The sequence below is a fragment of the Balaenoptera musculus genome, chromosome 12 (assembly GCF_009873245.2).
Source record: "Balaenoptera musculus isolate JJ_BM4_2016_0621 chromosome 12, mBalMus1.pri.v3, whole genome shotgun sequence".
In the NCBI taxonomy this organism is placed as follows: Eukaryota; Metazoa; Chordata; class Mammalia; order Artiodactyla; family Balaenopteridae; genus Balaenoptera; species Balaenoptera musculus.
In genome coordinates this window covers 43,163,329-43,183,291 of record NC_045796.1, presented here as the reverse complement: position 1 = coordinate 43,183,291, position 19,963 = coordinate 43,163,329, and the positions used below count along the sequence as shown (strand labels likewise).

The 19,963-nt window shown below is 38.8% G+C and overlaps 1 protein-coding gene across 2 annotated transcripts in view; it reads right to left on the bottom strand.

Moving 5' to 3' along the window:
- The window catches only part of CEP85L (centrosomal protein 85 like), a 207,359-nt gene that overhangs the window by 169,759 nt on the left and 17,637 nt on the right, over positions 1-19,963 (bottom strand). Inside the window, exon 1 of one of the 2 annotated variants that reach the window (XM_036871168.1) lies at positions 13,884-14,152. The exons of the other annotated variant lie outside the window; for it this stretch is intronic. Coding sequence (XP_036727063.1) covers positions 13,884-13,886 — 3 coding nt within the window. The 5' untranslated portion in view covers positions 13,887-14,152. Of the gene's footprint in view, positions 1-13,883; positions 14,153-19,963 lie in introns of those variants that run through there. 2 annotated transcript variants of the gene reach the window in all.

Below are 19,963 nucleotides of genomic sequence, written 5' to 3'. Positions count from 1 at the left end.
CACTCAATGTGAGAGATCAGAATGTTCAAAGAAAAAAATGAGTGAAATATGAGAACTGAGAAAAATATGATTACCATAAAATGTCATCTTAAAAAATGTTCTTGTAGTTTAAGAGTTATATAAACAGAACTGATATTTATTAATGTGTTCTATTAATGCATGCCAGAGTAGATTATAATCTATACCCAGGGCACTTTTTACTGTTCCTTGGGAAAAAAATAAAAAATAAGGTTTCATGAAATGTAGTTTATAAATACATTTTAATAGGACATTATTTTTCCTTTAAAATTAAATTTTTATAAGTCATAAAATTTTAATCTTACTGCAGCTAACTGTTAAACACTCAGGATCATTATGGGGTTATTTTAGTTAGAAGGCTTAGGATTAATGCATTCATGGACTGAAATTTGGACGCAGAAATTGCATAAGATCTTTACTTTGTCTTATTAAAAAAAAAGCAGAGAAAAGTAATACCAAACTTAGAGATCTTAAATCTCTAACAATGTAAATATAATTATATTATATAACTGGTAATGTTTTTTGTTGCACTTAAAAGTATATCTAGTTTTATAGAAGCAATAAATATTTCTTATAGAATATAGAAAAAGAAAACAATTATAAATAGAGGAAGAAACTGGGATCTATCTATAATGATTATCTTAAAGAACAGTGCTAAAACTACCTCATAGGCCAGTAATATTATATCATGAAACGGCTTGTTAACTTTCGGAGGTGATGGTACTGCAGCACAGAAGTGCACAATGTAAGGTGCCAGCTACCAGAGATGCGAGTACAGACACAGCTCTGTTCCCTGCTGGCCCTGGACCTTTCGAGCTCAGTTTCCTCATTTATCGAACAGGATCACTGCAATACTACCTCATAAAGCTGTCATGCGGAGTAAACAGGATCATGTTTGAGAAAGTGTTTCACAAGTTGTAGGTAAGCTAATCTTTTTAAGAAGGACAAGGAGCAAGCAATCCAAAAGAGAAACTGGAGCAATAATGAAAGGTAGTATTGAGTGCCGAGCACTGTGCCAAGAATTTTGCCTGAACTGTAGCATTTAATCTTCATGACAACATAGAGAATAGTAGGAATGGTTATATCTCCATTTTCTAGATGAGTAAACCGTGGCACAGAGAGGTCCAAAGAGACATGGAGAGCGAGAAGCAGAGCAGGAATTCAAAGCCAGTTCTACCTGACTCTAGGACCTAAGAACTTTCCTATGAGCTATGCCATAGGAAAGAGTTTAAATTCATTAGTAATCAAAGATTTAACAGTTAAAAGATATGGAAATGGAAATGCAAAGGAATGATAAACATCCAATTCCATTTGTCTCTGTAGAGGGGGGTTAGGGAGTAAAATTGGGAAGGGGGTACACAAAGATTTCAACCATGTATGTAATACTTTATTTTTATAAAACTAGTAAAAATATGAAAATGTGTTAAGATTTGATAAACCAGGGCTATGGATTAATATTTTTCTCCATACTTTTCTGTATGTTTTAAATAATTCATAGTAAAAAATTAAAAGTGAACTAATGTCATTCTATTTTGTTTATATGAAGATTAAATAATTAAGAAAATAATTCTGGGGAAAATCTGGAGAAACTGATATTCTCATATGTTTCTGGTGATACAAATTGGTCCAACTCTGGAAACCAATTTGGCAATATGTTTCTAAAACCATAAAAATAATCATACTCTTTGTTTCAGTAATCTTCCTTTGGGATACTATCCTAAGAAAAAAATATCAAAATACGCATGCACGTACACAATGAATACACACGCTGAAAAAACTATATGCATAAATATGTCAACTGCAGTATCATTTATAATAGTGGACTGTAATTAACAATCTAAAATTTTAACAACAGTCAATATTATGCAGGCTTTAAAGTAATATTTATGAAGGCTTATAGCAATTAGCATAATGTTGGTGATGTAACATTAGTTGAAAAAAGTCAAAATATGAAATTGCATCACCACTGGAATTAAATCAGTGAAAAAAATAAGCAGAGAAAAAAGTTTAGGAAAAAACACCCTAAAATGATGAGTACAGAATTAGTGTTAAGATGATGAGATTATGAATATTTTTCTTTCCTCTCTCTTACAAATTTTTGATAATATTTATCTCTGACATATTGTTTTTGTAATGCAAAATTGTTACATAGTAAAAACCTAGCTTTGGAAATAATGAGATATATTTGAAAATGAACTAAAATTCAAGGGAGAGAATGAGGAGTTCTAAGGAAGGTTGTAGACCATCCACAATCAGTGCAGTAGTTCAGAGCAAGGGGCGCTCATCAGGCTGGGGTCTTTAGGAATGCTTCCTGAAGGAGGGGCTGTCTGGGGGTTCAGTAATTGGTAGAGCAGGGTAAGAGCTGAGAACTAGGAAAGGGCCTAAGGGAGGAGGGTGTGCAAGCTTCGAAAGTAGAAAGATGTGAGATAATCGTAGGAAACAACACTTCTTGTCATGGAATATTTTATTTTCAGTTTTTATCCGCAGGGGTTTTTTTTGGCAAGTATGGTGACCTTAAAGTTGTCATGGTTGAATTAATTCCACAAAACAACTGGTTATAGAATCACAGCAACATAATTATGAGTTGTGCTTCTGGCTTCAAATCTTTCATCTAAAAATAATCACAATGACTACATCTTGGGAAAACAAAGCCATTACCTACTCTTGTGTTCCAACTATCTTGGTAGTCATTTAGTGGAAAATGGATCATAGGTAAAATAACTCCATGTTTTTAAAACCCTGCTTGTCCCTCTTACCTTAGCTGAGTTGATTAATGAAATAAGTTTTAAACTTTCATTGTATAAGCATTCTCTTACATGAACATGACAGAGGAAAAATCTGTTCTAATCACACAAGCCTGCCTATGCTCCCGGAGGGGCACAGCCCTGGCCCTCCTGAAGGCTCAGGGAGTGTATTTTCTTGTGCAGAAAGACAGAGGCCAGGGGTAGAGGTGTGGGGAGTAGGAGGAGGGATGTTAGGTAAAATGAATGAACCTGTATGCTCCACTGCCCCCAACATATACCAGCTGCTCTTTGCCCAGCTTCCTTGGGTTTGATAAATAGTCACCGAATAATGTATGAATTAACAGGGTGAATGGATGATAGTTATCATTTATAGAATGATTACTTTGTGCTAGGAGTCTACATCCATTAACACTAATTGTCATAAAAATCCTGGTGAGTGTGTAGCACAAATGCCAGGGTACTTAGTTTCTTTAACTGACTCTTGGGTTTTTTGTTTGTTTGTTTGTTTTCATTTTTAAAATCTTTTAAGATCAGTGTAAAATAAAAGTACTTGATTGCTGTCTCACACTGGTGAGAAATCTGCTGGTTTTCCCCACTTTTTCAGGTTTCTCTTCCTGACCTCACATTCTGTTTTCCTACCCAGGCCAAATTTCTTCATCTCACCTCTACATCCCTCTTGTGTTTTCATTCCCTTCTACTGCACTGCCTTCCCCAATATCACAAACACATCATCCCAATTTCTTCACTTCCCAAAGTATCACCCACACGTGATTGCTTGTGCAACAAACATCTATTTATATTCTGGTGAAAAGGTAAGGAATGGTCCACTGCGGTGCCAAGTAACAAGTCAACGTTGAATATTAAGTCTCTTGCCCCAGATAGAGCCCCAGGTTTTTGGCTCTTTTGCTGGACTTCTTTCCTTCCTGGGGTCGGTGCTTTCATCTCAAATTCTGGAATGCTCAAAATTCTTACTTTATCAGGCAAAGCAATTTAGTTCTCTGCCTGGGGCTTCCTCCTTCATATACAAAGTAGGCTCATCAAGGTGTTTTCCTAAATTTAGAGTCTTAGGAATCTGAAGGCTGTTGTCTGCTGTAGTTTTAAATAGCATTTTCCCCCCACCACTATATTATTATTCACATTTTACACAAGATGAAACAAGTTAAGTGAGATTAAATGATTACACAAGAAAAACAGCCAGAGCATGAATTAAAAGCCTGTCTTGACTAACTCAAAGCTTATGCTCCTTCCTCTAAACCAGGATGAGTATATGAAAGTCAGTACTTACTGAATGTTTACAACATGCCTGGCTCTGTTCCAAGAGCTTTAGGTGCATCAACTCATGAAATCCTCACATTAACTAATGTCCATGTCATAGATACAGAGGTAGTAAGTAACTTAGCAAAGTCACATAGCAAACAAAGGCCGGGGTTAGAACCCAGGTAGTCTCTTTGGTTCCCTCATCAGTGGCCAGCCTCGTGCTCTAGCTCCTTGCAGTTCTTTCAGTGGCTGGAAATGGGGGCAGATACTGGATGACAGTTCAATCTGCACCCTGAAAATGGCATCAGTGTGGTTTAGAAACTCAAGTTTTCTGGGAAATTCCCTGGCAGTCCAGTGGTTAGGACTCCACGCTTTCACTGCCAAGGGTGCAGGTTCGATCCCTGGTCGGGGGACTAAGATCCCATAAGCCGTGGAGCGCGGCCAAAAAAAAAAAAAAAAAGAAAGAAACTCAAGTTTTCTGAAGCTGGGACAATGCAGGGGCGCATTGTTGGGGTCTGAAGGTACAGACTAGATTTGTTCAGTGACAAACTGAGTTATAAACTTTATAATTGCTGCTTTTGAAAATAATAAAGTAATTCAGTCTTTTCCTGCTTAATGAGTTGCCACAAATTCACTTAATTCATTTAGTCAGTCATTCAAGATTTATCGAGTGTCCTTAGTACCTCAGGTCCTGTTAGGCGCTGAGCAAACAGAAACATATCCTGCAGTAGCTCAGAATCTTATGGGGAACTTGTAGTCTAGAGCATGCTGTAATATGACTCATTCATCAGTTACACATTTGATGATGTTTGAATCTATAGAGAGTCGTATTTCACATCAGTGTATAAACAGAATGTCTAAGAATTACTCCTTGGAGGAAAGAGAAATGACTCTATCTCCAATGGTAGCAAACCCTCAAACATAGGAAATGCACAAGGCAGAGCCTGGCTCAGGTGTGTTCAAACATACGATGACCTGAAAAGTTCTCATCCTGGAGTCTATGATGCATATTTTGAATGTTAGGAGGACAGTCATGTCAGGAGTATGGAGATCTACATGGAGACATAAAAAGGCAAGTTAAAGGGTAAGGTTTCTTCCAACACTGATCTATGGGGAATGGTGCTGAGATTCTAGATTTCCCTGCCTAGTTCTTTAGAGAAAAAAAAAAATCATTAGCATGAAGAAGGGCATTAAGCTAGGTCAACCACTGATTGATAGAACTATTCCTCAAGAATAGAGAACTTGTAGCAAATTCCATAGCGGTCCAGTGGTTAGGACTCAGCTCTTTCACTGCCAAGGGCCCGGGGTTCAATCCCTGGTCAGGGAACTAAACTCCCACAAGCCACACAGCCCGGCCAAAAAAAGAAAAAAAATAGAGAACTTGCTTTGATTAATTTTATGCTCAAAGTTCTGATCTAAGGTTTGGTTTCCTGAGTGGACATGACCATCAGGGCTAGATGTCTCATGGAGATGACCACTAGCAATTCTTTGGGAAGGAACATCTCTCACTTTAATAAGCGGGCATCTTCATTTAGAGCTGGATCTTAAATGTGAACTAAATCAGTGGTTTTCAAGGTGTACTCCTAGGGCCTCAATGGCAAACAGTGAAAGTTTTAAACTGCATGTGAAAATTGTGTGTTGTTTTGTGTCTGGTTTATACATTGGAGTTTTGCAATTAGATTTCATTTAGGAAAAAAAAAGAGCCCCACTGCAAAAAGTGAATACCTTTGAGATTTTGGTCAATTTCTCTATTCATAAGGAACTGAGGCCCAGAGATTATATGATTCACTGAAAAGGCCACGGTGAATCTTAAAACTAAGTCACCGCTCTCAGCCGAGTCCACTGTGCAGACCTTCTGCGTTCTGTCCACAAGCCACTGTGAGTCTGGGGAGCATGGCAGTCACCCAGGCCAAGGTAACTCTGGATGAACGATGCATTCCTAGTACTGCAACAGCTAAGAAGTAGGTTCTAAACGGGAAGATTCTACTCAAATACTGACTGGCCAGCTACCATTGATTGCTTATATAATTAGGTGCTACATAATCTAATTTGAACCTCACAGTATCTGTTGAGTTGGGCAGAACAAGTATCTCCCCAGCCCCCATCCTTAATTTTGCAAAAGATAAAAGATATATCAATATCTCAAAGATACTGATTTCCTCAAGGAAACATATAGTAGATTGAAAAACACACAAAAAAAGGTCCTAAACTCCAGTCTTCTTTTAGAAAGACAAGGCTCAGTTCATTTTCTTATGTCCTGATTAATCCAACTAGTAAGAATATGCAGTGCCTGTGTAGACGGGAGACCAATGATGTCATTAAATAGGACAGCTTCCAAAACTGACAGGCATAAAAATGGAGAACAAAGTTTAGATGCCAAACTATGAGCCATGGACATCTGCCAATCTTTATAATTATTACAGGGAGACCCACATACTTTCATGAAGTATGCTTATATCTGTACCCTGAATAAGTTGGCTTGCATTGATATGTATGCCTATTCTTCAAATGAATGTAGATGCTCTTTTGTTCAATAAAGCATGATTTTAATTAAAAGCATTACTGAATTCATAACAATGTGCTTTGTCCTAATGTACTGTCTCAATCAAATTCTACTAAAACTACAATTTTACTGTTATGTGGGGCTCTGTGAAATTTTTTCATCTTAAAAATGGGATCCTACTTGAAAACTTGGGGACCATCTGTTCGAGGGTAAAATAAAGGGAACAGAACAATATTAGGATAGGAAATAATTATTTTAAAGCATATTTTGTATCTTTTCCTGTGCCTCTTTTTTAATGTTGTACAGCTAAATTATCGCTCTGTTTTTCATGTTGAATGGCTGCTTCTTACCTGGCTTTGTTTCTTATGTGTGGTCAGATCACTGATTCTCAGAAAAACTACTCTCTAGCCTAGCCCTACATTCCTCCAAGATAATATCATCTACAGGGGTCAAGTTTCCTGCTAGAAGTGTCGATTCACAGAAGTAAGCAAACTAGAAGTACAACCATGAAATGTTAAAGAAACTTTCAAACTTGGACAGGACATTAATAACAAATACTATATTAACTATTAAGTATCTCTTTTTAAAAAAAAAGTAATATCCGGTCACGCTGACCATCAAAATTGGCACAGTAAACAGAACACAGAAAGGGCTATAAGCAATGCATGTAGGAACACTGAGGTAATGGATAGGCTCCACGTCTGCTGAGGACTCCGGAGGAACAGCTGTTCCCTTCTCTCAAAACAAACCCGACTCCAGTGCATTTCAGTGTGCTTACCAGCTCAGATCTGCTTTTGAGGAGTAAGCCAAGCACATACCCACTGGTGATTTACCTTAGGGAGGACATTAGGGAAACTTAAAAAACAAAAGTCAGCTTGAAAATGACCTGTTTTATAGCTTTCCTCCATCTCTGGCAATCTTCCATTCAGTTTACCTCCCGTCCCCCTTGCCCTTACTTACATTTGATTCTTTGTCAGATAAAACATGGAGACAATGGAAAGCAACTGGGAAAGAAACTAAACATTTCCTTCTGGAAACATTACCTATTTTTAAATAACAACTCAGACTCTGTAAATATTTTCATTAGAAAAACCCTATGAGAAACCAATTTTTTAAAGTCAGAACCTAGAATTTAAGGTCTCCCTTCAGTGTACTATCAAAACTCTTTACATCTGCAGCCAGTCTAGGCTTTTATCTCTGGAGACTGAAGTTTAGGTCCTTAATCCTAGATTTATCTCATGAACTAAACTCATTTAATTCCACGTAGAGGTGGGGTTTGGAAGTGGAATGTAGAGAGGAAAGTCAGCGGTACAACATTTAGTTTCACATAGCAGAGCTTTGAACTGACTTATAGGCAAGTCTTATAGTCTCTCTGTGCCCCAGATAATTCATATTTAAAACAAAAAGGATCATACTAGACAACCTTTAAATTTCCTTACTAATCCAATGCTGTATGATCCTTAGAGGTCTGAAATGGGGAGTGAAATGTGAAGGGGTATAGCAAACAGAATTATGGTGATGGTAATTGGATTGTCCCTCCCTGATGTGGAATTACACGGCATCTGTCAAGTGGCTCTGCAGCACCTCCCACCAGAGTAGGCAGAGTATATTTCCCCACTGACCATATTGGGCTTGACCATGTGACTTGCTTTGGCAACTGAAGTTAGCAGATGTGATGCAAGCAGAGGCTTTACACATGCCTGTCTTTGGCTTTAGCACTTCTTTGCTTCTGTAATCTACTGGCTAGCCACTGACTCAAAAATGAAGAGATGTGGAGCTGACCAAACCTTGAGCAAGAAAAACAGGAGATTGGGATTGACATATATACACTAATATGTATAAAATGGATAACTAATAAGAACCTGCTGTATAAAAAAATAAATAAAATAAAATTCAAAAAAAAAAGAAAAATGTGAAAGTGAAATATTAAAAAAACAAAAAAAAACAAAAAACCCCCAAGCATCTGCTGTTTTAAGCCTCTAAAATTTGTGGCTGGCTGTTACGCAGCACTACTGCAGCAGAAATCTGACTAATACCATAGACCTCTTGCTCTTTTGACTTTTTTGGTGTATTTTATCCAACAATATGCCCACTGATCTGAAAATTTCTTCAAGGCTATTGAGCTGCATTAGAGGCATCATGCCATTTCAACTTGACCATGGAAGTGTTCTCCTCATTAGGACAACCAGCAGGGTTACTGTCAGTGCTAAAAGCACTGCACAACTTAAATTTAGTCTACTGAACCTTCTGTGTAAAGAACTCTGTGTTCCTAGCCTATACTGAGAAATGACTTCTACAAAAGTGTCCTGTGTTGACTATAAGGATGGTGATCATTATAACTTACAGTGTCGTCTTTGTGATGACCTTATGGAGAAATTTCTTTCTGGTTTCAGTAACTGGAGAAATTGTATTTATCCCAAGCAATTTGTTTGAATCTATGGACACTAGTTCTGTAACTGGTTGTGAGCCCTCTTGATACTGCTTGCAAAAGTCAGAACCAAATATGTAGCCTTCCACAAGCAAGTACATGTAGGTGACCTTGCAGCATACATTTTGTTTACTAACCTCTCTCCTGGTTTTATCTTTTTTTCCTACACCCATTTTCTCTCTCTTTACTTTCCTTATAACTTACTATTGTTATTACATTAGGTATTGTTATACTGTATATGTTTATGTCAACTACCTTAAATCCTTTTCGGAACTGAATTGAGAATATATATATATTTTAAACTACTATTAATAATAAAAGTACTAATTTCAACTAGTACAATGGAGATAAAAGTATAATTACACCACTGATCTGTCAACTGTTTCATTGTTAAAACCTATTGAGACTATGGTATTTCTCTACTCTAAACTATCTCTAGGAAGGTATTGTTTAAAAAGTACTGATATCCATTTGTACCATTTCAAATCCACCATCAAAATAAATATAAGGATGAAAATCTATCTTCAGGGGCTTCCCTGGTGGCACAGTGGTTGGGAATCCGCCTGCCAATGCAGGGGGCACGTGTTCAAGCCCTGGTCCGGGAAGATCCCACATGCCGTGGAGCAACTAAGCCCGTGTGCCACAACTACTGAGCCTGCGCTCTAGAGCCCACGAGCCACAACTACTGAGCCCACATGCCACAATTACTGAAGCCCGTGTGCCTAGAGCCCATGCTCCGCAACAAGGGAAGCCACCGCAGTGAGAGGCCCACGCACCACAACCAAGAGTAGCCCCTGCTCACTGCAACTAGAGGAAGCCCACGCGCAGCAACGAAGACCCAACGCAGCCAAAAATAAATAAATAAATAAAATTTAAAAAAAAAAACTATCTTCAAGCTGTTAGAATTAGAGAAGTTTTTTATTTACTAAGAAATTGACATGTTATTCTATTAATTATTCAAGTGAATTTTTAAATATTTGTTGAGCACCTACTGTGTACATACGTGATGCTAAGTGCCATTGGCAATATAAAGATGAATAAGGTACTTCAAAATCTTTCAGAAGCTCCTGTGTGTGTTAGGCGCTTATACATTACAAGGACTTGGTTACCTCAGGTGTAACTGGGGTTCACTCTAAGAATGAAGAAAGGTGAGGCAACGTGGAAATACTCGGGACCTCTGGCAGAAGCACAATCTGATCTCTAATTGTAGTTTATTGCTCTAAAACATCAAGAAATAAATCAGTCACCAAGGTCAGGGGGCTGGTGGCTAGGGCAGGACAAGTATAGGAAACACCAGCAAAAAACAGAAAATAACAATTCAGGATGATGAGAGTAGGAAGCTGAACTAATGTGAGTCAGTAGATGGAAGCCAAGAATAATCAGTAATGAGCAGATCCAAATCAGAAGCTGAAAGAAGGGTTCTGATGCAAGACACTGATCTAAGTTTACATGTTTTAACTACTATTGAATATCCAAAGGGGTATAAAAAGGGGGGAAATAAGAATTGGCACTTGCTATAAAGCTTAAGGGCTCTCTATTAAAGTGTTCTGTGTCTAGAGGTAAATGTGAGATATAGGGCAGTTAGGGAGGGACAAATACCAATCCTACCAACATCTATAGGAAGAACATTCAATGCTAGAGTCCACAAAGAGCAATATCCCAGGACATCCCAGCTTACCCTCCATATACTGAGGTGAGCCATAAGAAAACAAGAATTCTGTGACACAGTGGTAGTCTCTGACCCTGCCCCCTCTTGCTGTAACTCTTCCCCTACTCCAGCAGATACCTGGAATCCAACTTATTAAAGTAGAACTGTGAAAAACCTTAATTTTTCCCTTCTCCCATTGTCTGCACCTAATATTTGAATAGGACCCTCAAACTATTCTGAAAATTGTGAACTTCATCTGTGGAGATGAACACAGTCATAAAAATGAACAAGCAGAAAGAACCGTCTTCTAGATTAAAAGCATCAGTTTTAATCTATAAAAGGAGATTAACCACAGGTGTAAACATAAATGACCCCATCCACGAACAGTTAATAATACAAATAAAACAAACAAAAAACTTTAGCAAACTCTAAAACCCAGGAAAAGATGCTGGGCTATCAAGATGCAAAAGAACATCACACCATATACACGTTATATGCAAAATTCAGCACAAAATAAATCATAGACCTAATTGTAAAAGCTAAAAGTATAGGGACTTCCCTGATGGCGCAGTGGTTAAGAATCCACCTGCCATTGCAGGGGACACGGGTTCGAGAGCCCTGGTCTGGGAAGGTCCCACGTGCCGCAGATCAACTAAGCCCGTGTGCCACAACTATTGAGCCCGTGTGCCACAACTACTGAAGCCTACGTGCCTAGAGCCCGCGCTCCGCAACGAGGAGTAGCCCCTGCTCGCCACAACTAGAGAAAGCCTGCGCGCAGCAAAGAAGACCCAACGCAGCCAAAAGATAAATAAATTAATTTTTTTAAAAAAAGCTAAAAGTATAAAATTCTTAAAACATGGGCACAAATACTTGTGACCTTGAATTAGGCAATGGTTCTTAGATCTGATGCCAGAAGCACAAACAAAAAAGACAAAAACAGATAAATTGGACTTCATCAAAAGTAAAAACTTTGTGCTTCAAAAGAAACCTGGAGAAAGTGAAGGGGCAACCCAGGGAATGTGAGAAAGTATTAGCAAACCATATAACTGGTAAGGAATTTGTATTCAGAACTCTTACAACTAAACAATAAAAAGACAAATAATTAATTTTTAAATCATCTGAATAGACATTTCTCCAGATAAGATAGACAAATGGTCAATAAGTATCTGAAAAGATGCTCAACAATACTCATTATTAGGAAAATGAAACCATGATGAGATACCACTTCACACCCAGTAGGATGGCTGTAATAAAAAAGACAAACAGTACAAAGTATTGGTGAGGATGTGGAGTAAGTAGAATTTTCATACATTGCTGGTTGGAGTGTAAAATGGTACCGCCATCTTGGAAAACAGTTTGCCAGTACCTCAAAAAGTTGAACATTGAGCTATCATATCACCCAGAAATTCCACTCCTAGAGAAATGAAATATACCCAAGAGAAATAAAAACATATGTTTGCACAATACCCTAAACAGAAATGTTCAGACCAGCATTATTCATAATAGCCAAAAAATGGAAATAACACAAATGTCCATCACCTGATGAATGGATAAACAAAATTATACACACACACGGAAATATTATTCAGCAATAAAAGAATGGAGTACTGATACATACCACAACATTGATGAACCTTGAGAACGTGCTAAGTGAAAAAAATCAGACACAAAAGACCACATATTTTATGCTTCTATTTATGTAAAATGTCCCAGCATAGACAAATCCATAAAAACAGCAGATCAGTGGTTGCCAGGAGCTGGGTGGCAGGTAGGGGAAATAGGAAGTGATTTTTAGTAAGTAAATAGGGTTTCTTTGGGGAATGATGAAAATGTTCTGAAATTAGACAGTGGGAAAGATTGCACAACTCTATGAATATCGTAAAGCCCACCAGATTGTACGCTTTAAAAGAGTGAATTTTATGATATGTGAATTTCATCTCAATGAAGCTGTCACTTTAAAAAATATTACATATTTAAAATGGGAACTATTTGAAATTAGGAGCGATTGCTTTAGAAATAAGAATAGGACTGAAAAAGTAAAAAAAAAAAAAAGCAATGAAAGCAGCAAAGAGCAAAATAGGAAAATGCCACAAATCAAATCAATGAATTTGAAGATGAACTCAAAAAACCTTCCAGAAATAGGAACAAATAAAATGAGAGAAGAGATGATGTACTGAGAACAGATCTAAGATATCCACTAACAAGGAATGTGGTTTTAAGCAAACTGTTTAGCCTCTTTGGGCCTCAGGTTGTCATCTGATAGAAACAAAAGCTTGAACAAGATGACTTAAGCATATAATATGGGCCAGGGCAGTGGTAGGCAGTAAAGAGAGAAAGCTAGGCTGGGAAAGATAATGAAGTCCTGATCTTAAAGAACTAAAATATTGGGGGTGGGGTGAGGAGGGGGCAGGGAAGGGCACGCAGTCCTGCCACTGTCCGTAGTGCTGAACCATCGCAGTTTTGTCTGAATGCCGTTTGGAGGAGTTAGGAATTGCTTTGGTAAGCAACATGGAGAGCTCACCATTTTAGAAATGAACAGTGATACTCTGAGCTAATGTACATTTATGTTTTTAATTACCACATGTGTGCTAATGGTCACCAAACCCATATGTCTAGCACTGACCTCTCTCCATCTCTCAATGCATATTTTCAATTATATGTACCTTGGAGATATTGCAGGTTCAGTTTCAGGCCACTACAATAAAGTGAATACCACCATAAAGCAAGTCACATGAATTTTTTGGTTTTCCAGTGCATATGAAAGTTATGTTTTTACTATACTGTAGTCTATTAAGTGTGCAACAGCATTATGTCTAAAAATACAATGTACATACCTTCATTTAAAAATACTTAATTGCAGGCTTTTCTGGTGGCTCAGTGGTTAAGAATCTGCCTGCCAATGCAGGGGACACGGATTCGATCCCTGGTCCAGGAAGATCCCACATGCCGCAGAGCAACTAAGCCCGTGCGCCACAACTACTGAGCCTGCGCTCTAGAGCCCGCGGGCCACAACTACTGAGCCCGCGGGCCACAACTACTGAGCCCGCGCTCTAGAGCCCACGGGCCACAACTACTGAGCCCACACGCCTAGAGCCCGTGCTCCGCAACAAGAGAAGCCACCACAATGAGAAGGCCGCACACTGCAGTGAAGAGTAGCCGTCGCTCACCACAACTAGAGAAAGCCCGCGCGCAGCAATGAAGACACAATGCGGCCAAAAATAAATAAATAAAAAATAAAAATAAAGCTTATTTTAAAAAACTACTTAATTGCTCAAAGATTCTAACCATCACCGGAGCCTTCGGTGAGTTGTATCCTTTTTGCTGGTGGGGGTCCTGCCTCGATGTTGACGGCTGCTGGTCAGGGTGGCGGTTGCTGAAGGCTGGGGTGGCCACGGCCCTTTTTTAAAATAAGACACCAGGGAAGCCGATTTACTTTATCAGAGCACCTAATACACTCTATTTACTCTTGATATACTCTTCTCTATTTCTCATTAGACTGTGATCCTTGTGCAACAATTGATTTGACTATATAAATCACTATTGTATCCTCAATGTTTGGCACAGGGCATGTCATTAAACAATTTATCAAATGAATCATTAAATGGATGAATAATGAGAATCTGTTTTCTTTCCATTCCTTACTCCCTGGTGATTCAGTCAAACCAAACTAATTGCAGTTTCTTGACTCTCCCAAGCCTTCCCTTGAACCCAGGCTTTGGCTTGCCCTCCTTTGGCTCGGAGTAACCCTATCTGACTTGATTATCAGCTGAATGTCTCCTTCTCAGAGTCAGCTCAGTTGTCGCCTTTGGAACACTTTCCCAGGCAGTCACAGCCTTCATCCTCTGTGTTTCCATAGCCCTCAGTTCCTACCAACTATCACAATCCTGTTACTTTTAATGTTCACGTCTGATCCCCTTCAGGGAATATTAGACTGTGAGCTTCATATCCATTTTTGTTTCCTTAGCGCCTAAAAGGGGTCTTTCACCCAGTAAAGAAAGAATGACTGAATAAACAATACATACATGAGTACAGTTAGGCTCTAGGAATATTAGCAGGCAGTGTGTGCAGAATGAACTAAGTAGGAAGGGAGACGATATAGGGGAGAAGATTATAGAAGGTTATGTAAGAGCCATGCATTTCTAGATACTGAATTAACTGTAATTCCTTACTTCCAAAATTAGTTTTTCCCATGTGCAAAATGAAGAGCAGAATGGTGATATCAGCACAATTGTTGCTTTGCCTAACATGTCTTAGTCACACCATCTCTCAGTCCATTGTTTACTAACTGCTAGCCTTTAGGTGTCAACTTCAAATAACCTCAGGTGCCAGGCAGGTTACCTAAAGGTGTGATGGGCCTGTGAGGAACTAAATGTCCATGCGAGGGGTTTCAATTTTTAAATCATGTGGTCACCAAACAGAACAGTATTTGGGCCTGATGTGGTCTGCAAGGCACTGGTTTACCTTCCCTTCTACACATTTTGTAATCAAAACATCTTCTGAACTACAATGGAACTGAGTAGGGAGAGATGTGGACAATCTTTTCAACATTGTGGAAAAAGAGGCTGTTTCCGTAATTCTGGCAAGAAGTAAAATTCTTTCTGAAGTGGTTTCATAGTCTGCCAGAATATTAGATCAGAAATTTCACTGGCAGTCCAAAACAGAATCTTTTCCTTTTATGTAAAATATCTTGATATCTACCGTTGGCACTGCTTTTGCTTTTTTCTAAACATAGTTTATTTGCTTCTTGATTACAAAACTAACACAAACTCTTTGTAAAAATATTTGGAAAATATAGGGAAAAAAAGTTAAAAAACAATTCCTCAAAATTAGTCCACCAGCGATCAACATCTACCAACCAGCATTTTAGTTTATGCATCAGATATGAGGTAGAACTGTGGAACTGACGTGCATGCTCAGAGCTAGGTAGCAGGTAAGCAGGAAAACACTTTAGTTCTAAACAGCTGGTTATCTGTAAGAACTTATGATCCAGCCGAACTATTAAAGACATTCTGAGGTGACGCTGGAGTGCCTGACTGAAACCACATGTCTGCAGAACAGGGCCTGATGAGGAGTTTACTATTGTTGAAATGGAACTTGGTTCTGAATCCACAACAGAGCTATTGTGCATATGACATTTGCTTTGGGAACTGAATTCGGGATTAACAGTGAACAAGAGCTTTTGAGTCCTGCCCATAAAGAACCTTCCCTTGCTTGCCAAGTAATTCAACGTAGAAAATGTACTCACCAGTACATTCAACATAGAAAAGTAGAGTTTTTGACCTTAAAACACTGAATGCAGTCTGAAACTTTAAAGATGTGGATAATACAAGTCAAATGAGAGAAGACAGTTACAAAAAACAGAACATTTTTTTTTAAACAAGGAACTGTGCTGTGTTTTTATGTAGAGTGTATTGTGTCCATGTATTCTTGGGTTCATCTGTAGAACCATAAGAGGGAGAAGCATTGGAAAGCAAGGAAATGGACAAGTCTGAACACGAATTATCAGGGATCTGGGGTGAAAAAAACCCAATATGTCCATTATTAACAGTAAAGAGACCAAATGTTAATATTTTCAGAGAAACTTTAAAGATTTATGAATATCTGAAGTTGTTCTTTTTTTTCCCACTTAATTTAAAAAATTTTCGCAGTTTTCCTTTTATTTTGTCTTTTTTTTTTTTTAGTTTTTAATTCTGGGGCCATACAGCATGTGGGATTTTAGTTCCCTAACCAGGGATGGAACCGCAGCTCCCTGCTTTGGAAGCACGAAGTCTTAACCACTGGACCACCAGGGAAGTCCCTGCAGTTTTCGTTTTGATAGTATGTGAACCCCATGAAATTTTCCTGCAAAGCCACTGGTATATCAGGGGACAGAGTTTTAAGAATATCTCAGATGGGGACTTCCCTGGTGGTGCAGTGGTTAAGAATCCGCCTGCCAACGCAGGGGACACGGGTTTGAGCCCTGATCTGGGAAGATCCCACATGCCGCGGAGCAGCTAGGCCCGTGCACCACAACTACTGAGCCTGCGCTCTAGAGCCTGCAAGCCACAACTACTGAGCTCGCATGCTGCAACTACTGAAGCCTGCGCACCTGAAGCCTGCGCGCCTAGAGCCCATGCTCCACAACAAGAGAAGCCACCACAATGAGAAGCCCGCGCACCACAACAAAGAGTAGCCCCCGCTTGCCACAACTAGAGAAAGCCCACGCGCAGCGACAAAGACCCAATGCAGCCAAAAATAAATAAATAAAATAAATAAATTAAGAATATCTCAGATGAGGGACTAGGAAAATGTAATCTATTAGAGGTACTTTTGAAATCCAGATCTATTTATTATTTTACTATAATTAAACCTGTGATGCACTTACATATCATCCAACAGTTTTAACAATGCTTTCACCTACCTTAATATTCATTTCAAAATTATTAATCTCAGGAAAACAAAAAACAATCAAGGAAAAATAAAAAGTGGGTGGCTTTCAAAAACAAAGCAGCTGTTCATTCAACCTAAATATCATAAGCTGATTTTATTAAGTAAAGCCTTACATTTCACAGTCACAGCAGTTTATAAATATATGTTTTACTCATTCATTGATTCCTTTTATTCATCAATCATATTTTTAGTACTTTATGTAGTAGGGTTATATTGTACTAGGTGCTGGGATTTAGAAACACAGGCTTTCTGGGTGTGAAATGTGGTCTTCACCTCCAGGACCCCATGGTTTAATTCCATAAAGAAGTTTTAAATAAGGGGTGCCTTTGCCATGTATTAAGGGAACAGAAGTGATTTGGCAGACAAACCGCGCAAGGAACGTGTCCCCTCCGCTACTCAATTGTTCACATGTCCTAAGTTTGTGCTTCAGGCAGAGGTGAGTGAAGCTTCACATAATATTATGCCCTAAAGTTAAGTTCTCCTACTCCTGAAATACACACACACACGCACTTTCACCTTGCTCTAAATTTTTCCTCTTGAATATCAAGGACTGAGTGCTAAAAAGTTATTTTTAGAGTTCTCAGCTCCAATATGGAAATGTTTCTAGAGCTTGGATCTAGAAGTTTATGCCTTTCTTGAACTTCCAGAGTTGTAATAATCCACTGAGGACAAAGGACACAAAGCACTGCCACAGGGGAGATATGGCCCAAATTTGAAAAAGTACACGTTTTTACAGGCATGAAGATTAAGGCAGCTGGAATCCTGTAGTTTCCATGAAGAGAAGTTGTGGAGTTCCCGGAGGCCTCCTAGGAGTGATCCATCCTACATCACAAAGCTTATGTGTTTTTCTGAAGAGTCCAGGCAAGATGATTTTGAGGGTTCTCATACCCTGATTAGAAAAATCTGATAGCTACATTTAAATATAGTGCATTGTTTTTACCACTTAAGGTTGCAGCAGTTTGATCAGACAGCTTTCTTTTGGGAAGATTTCCAAATCAATGTTTGGGACAGAATCTAATCTTTTTCGTGCCAAGCTGGAAGTTTTTGTTTTTTGGTTTTTTTCTCCCTTGAAATGTTTATATGGGAGAATATGAACTATAAACATTTTTATATGAAAACTTAACTTTTTAACGTTTTATTGACTGCATTGCAAGGAGTCATTTGGCCCAGGCAGGGCAGAGAGAGTAACATCTCCCAGGGTCGCCTGCAACCACTCCTCCGTCTCCTTTCCCAACTCCAGCAGTGATGCCGGAAAATCAGTGCTGCCTCTGGGTGTGTACATGCAACATGGTCTGACAAAGATCATAACGTTCTCATCAACATGTAGTGACAGACCAATGTCCGTTCATAAATTCCAGTGTTTTTTCCTGTTGAAATAAGTGATTAACATGTGGGTATAACTGTCTACTACAGCTACCTGGTTTTGTAAAGCATATTGTTAATTAAAGGGCAGGATTCAAAAGCTTAGCCAACTCTGTAAAAGCTCTAAACTTAATCATCTGTTTCTTGCAAACTTCAGCCTGTGGGGTAAAGAGACATTTGTTGGATCATGGCCTGCTCGTCTTTGGGGAGGATCTTTCCACAGACTGGACTCTTTTATCAGGGAGCCTAGATAAAGGTCTCAGGGCCACCTATTTTGCCAAAGTCTTTCACCCTGTCAAACTAATTTTCCTTTCAAAAAAAAACCTATGTGGAAAGTTAATGTTTAACTTTTCATAATAATATTTTCTCTTTACCTGTTTTTTGCCAATGGTTTCATATCTCAGCTTAACATCCATCCCAAAGGACTTACACAGGAAATGAAGACCAAAGCTAAAACAAACTCACACCCTTTTCTCTAGCAGCCAACTTTAAAATTAGCACTTAAAAATCAAAACATAGGGCTTCCCTGGTGGTGCAGTGGTTGGGGGTCCGCCTGCCAATGCAGGGGACACGGGTTCGAGCCCTGGTCCGGGAGGATCCCGCATGCCGCGGAGCAACTAGGCCTGTGAGCCACAACTACTGAGCCTGCGCTCTAGAGCCCACGTGCCACAACTACTGAAGCCTGCGCGCCTGGGGCCCATGCTCTGCAACAGGAGAGGCCACCGCAATGAGAAGCCCACACACTGCAACGAGGAGTGGCCCCCGCTCGCCGCAACTGGAGAAAGCCCGCGTGCAGCAACGAAGACCCAAAATTTAAAAAAAAAAAATTAAAAAAAAAAAAATCAAAACGTAAAACTCTCACTGCTGAGAGGCTCTCCCTCTAGGTTACATTAGAAAAATCTATCCTACATCTAAATGGAGTTTTTGCTGTTTATGATCTCAGCTTTCATTATTGTGGCTTAACTAGTATACGTAAGGTTTAAAGATAGTTGAAGCTGTAAAGAAATCTCGTAAATTATGAGCAACCTACAGGAAATGAAAGGTCAGCATTGTTTCTTCCTATCCTTCTCCCTGAAGAGTTTCTTTACAGCCTTGAATGCAGTCTGCTGTGGCATGTCTGTATTTATCCATCTCCCTTAAGGCAAGACATAACAGTAAACTCTATTTTCATAATCTCACATAATAAGTAATTATGAGCTACAGTCCTGATTGTTTCCCTTCGGCTGAATTTTAAAGAATTTAGAAACTCATTCTTTTACATATTTATAACCAAGAAATGAATTCTGATAGTAGAGACTATTAATATGCTAATCTTTCCCAGCATTATATATTTCACGTGAAAGGAAAATCCAAAGATGATGACGAATCCGTCATCTGTTCTACTGACAGGGAAATTTAATTTTGCTTAGTTATATCTACAATTTCCCTTTTGCTCTTAAGAATATATCAGGAAAAAAATTGCAATAAAACAAGATAGGAGGTCGGCCAGTGGAACAATTATGTATAGCACTTAAGACGTAAAGGTGCTTAAAACCAGTTAAATAATGGCAATCTCCAGTTAATAAACCAAAAAT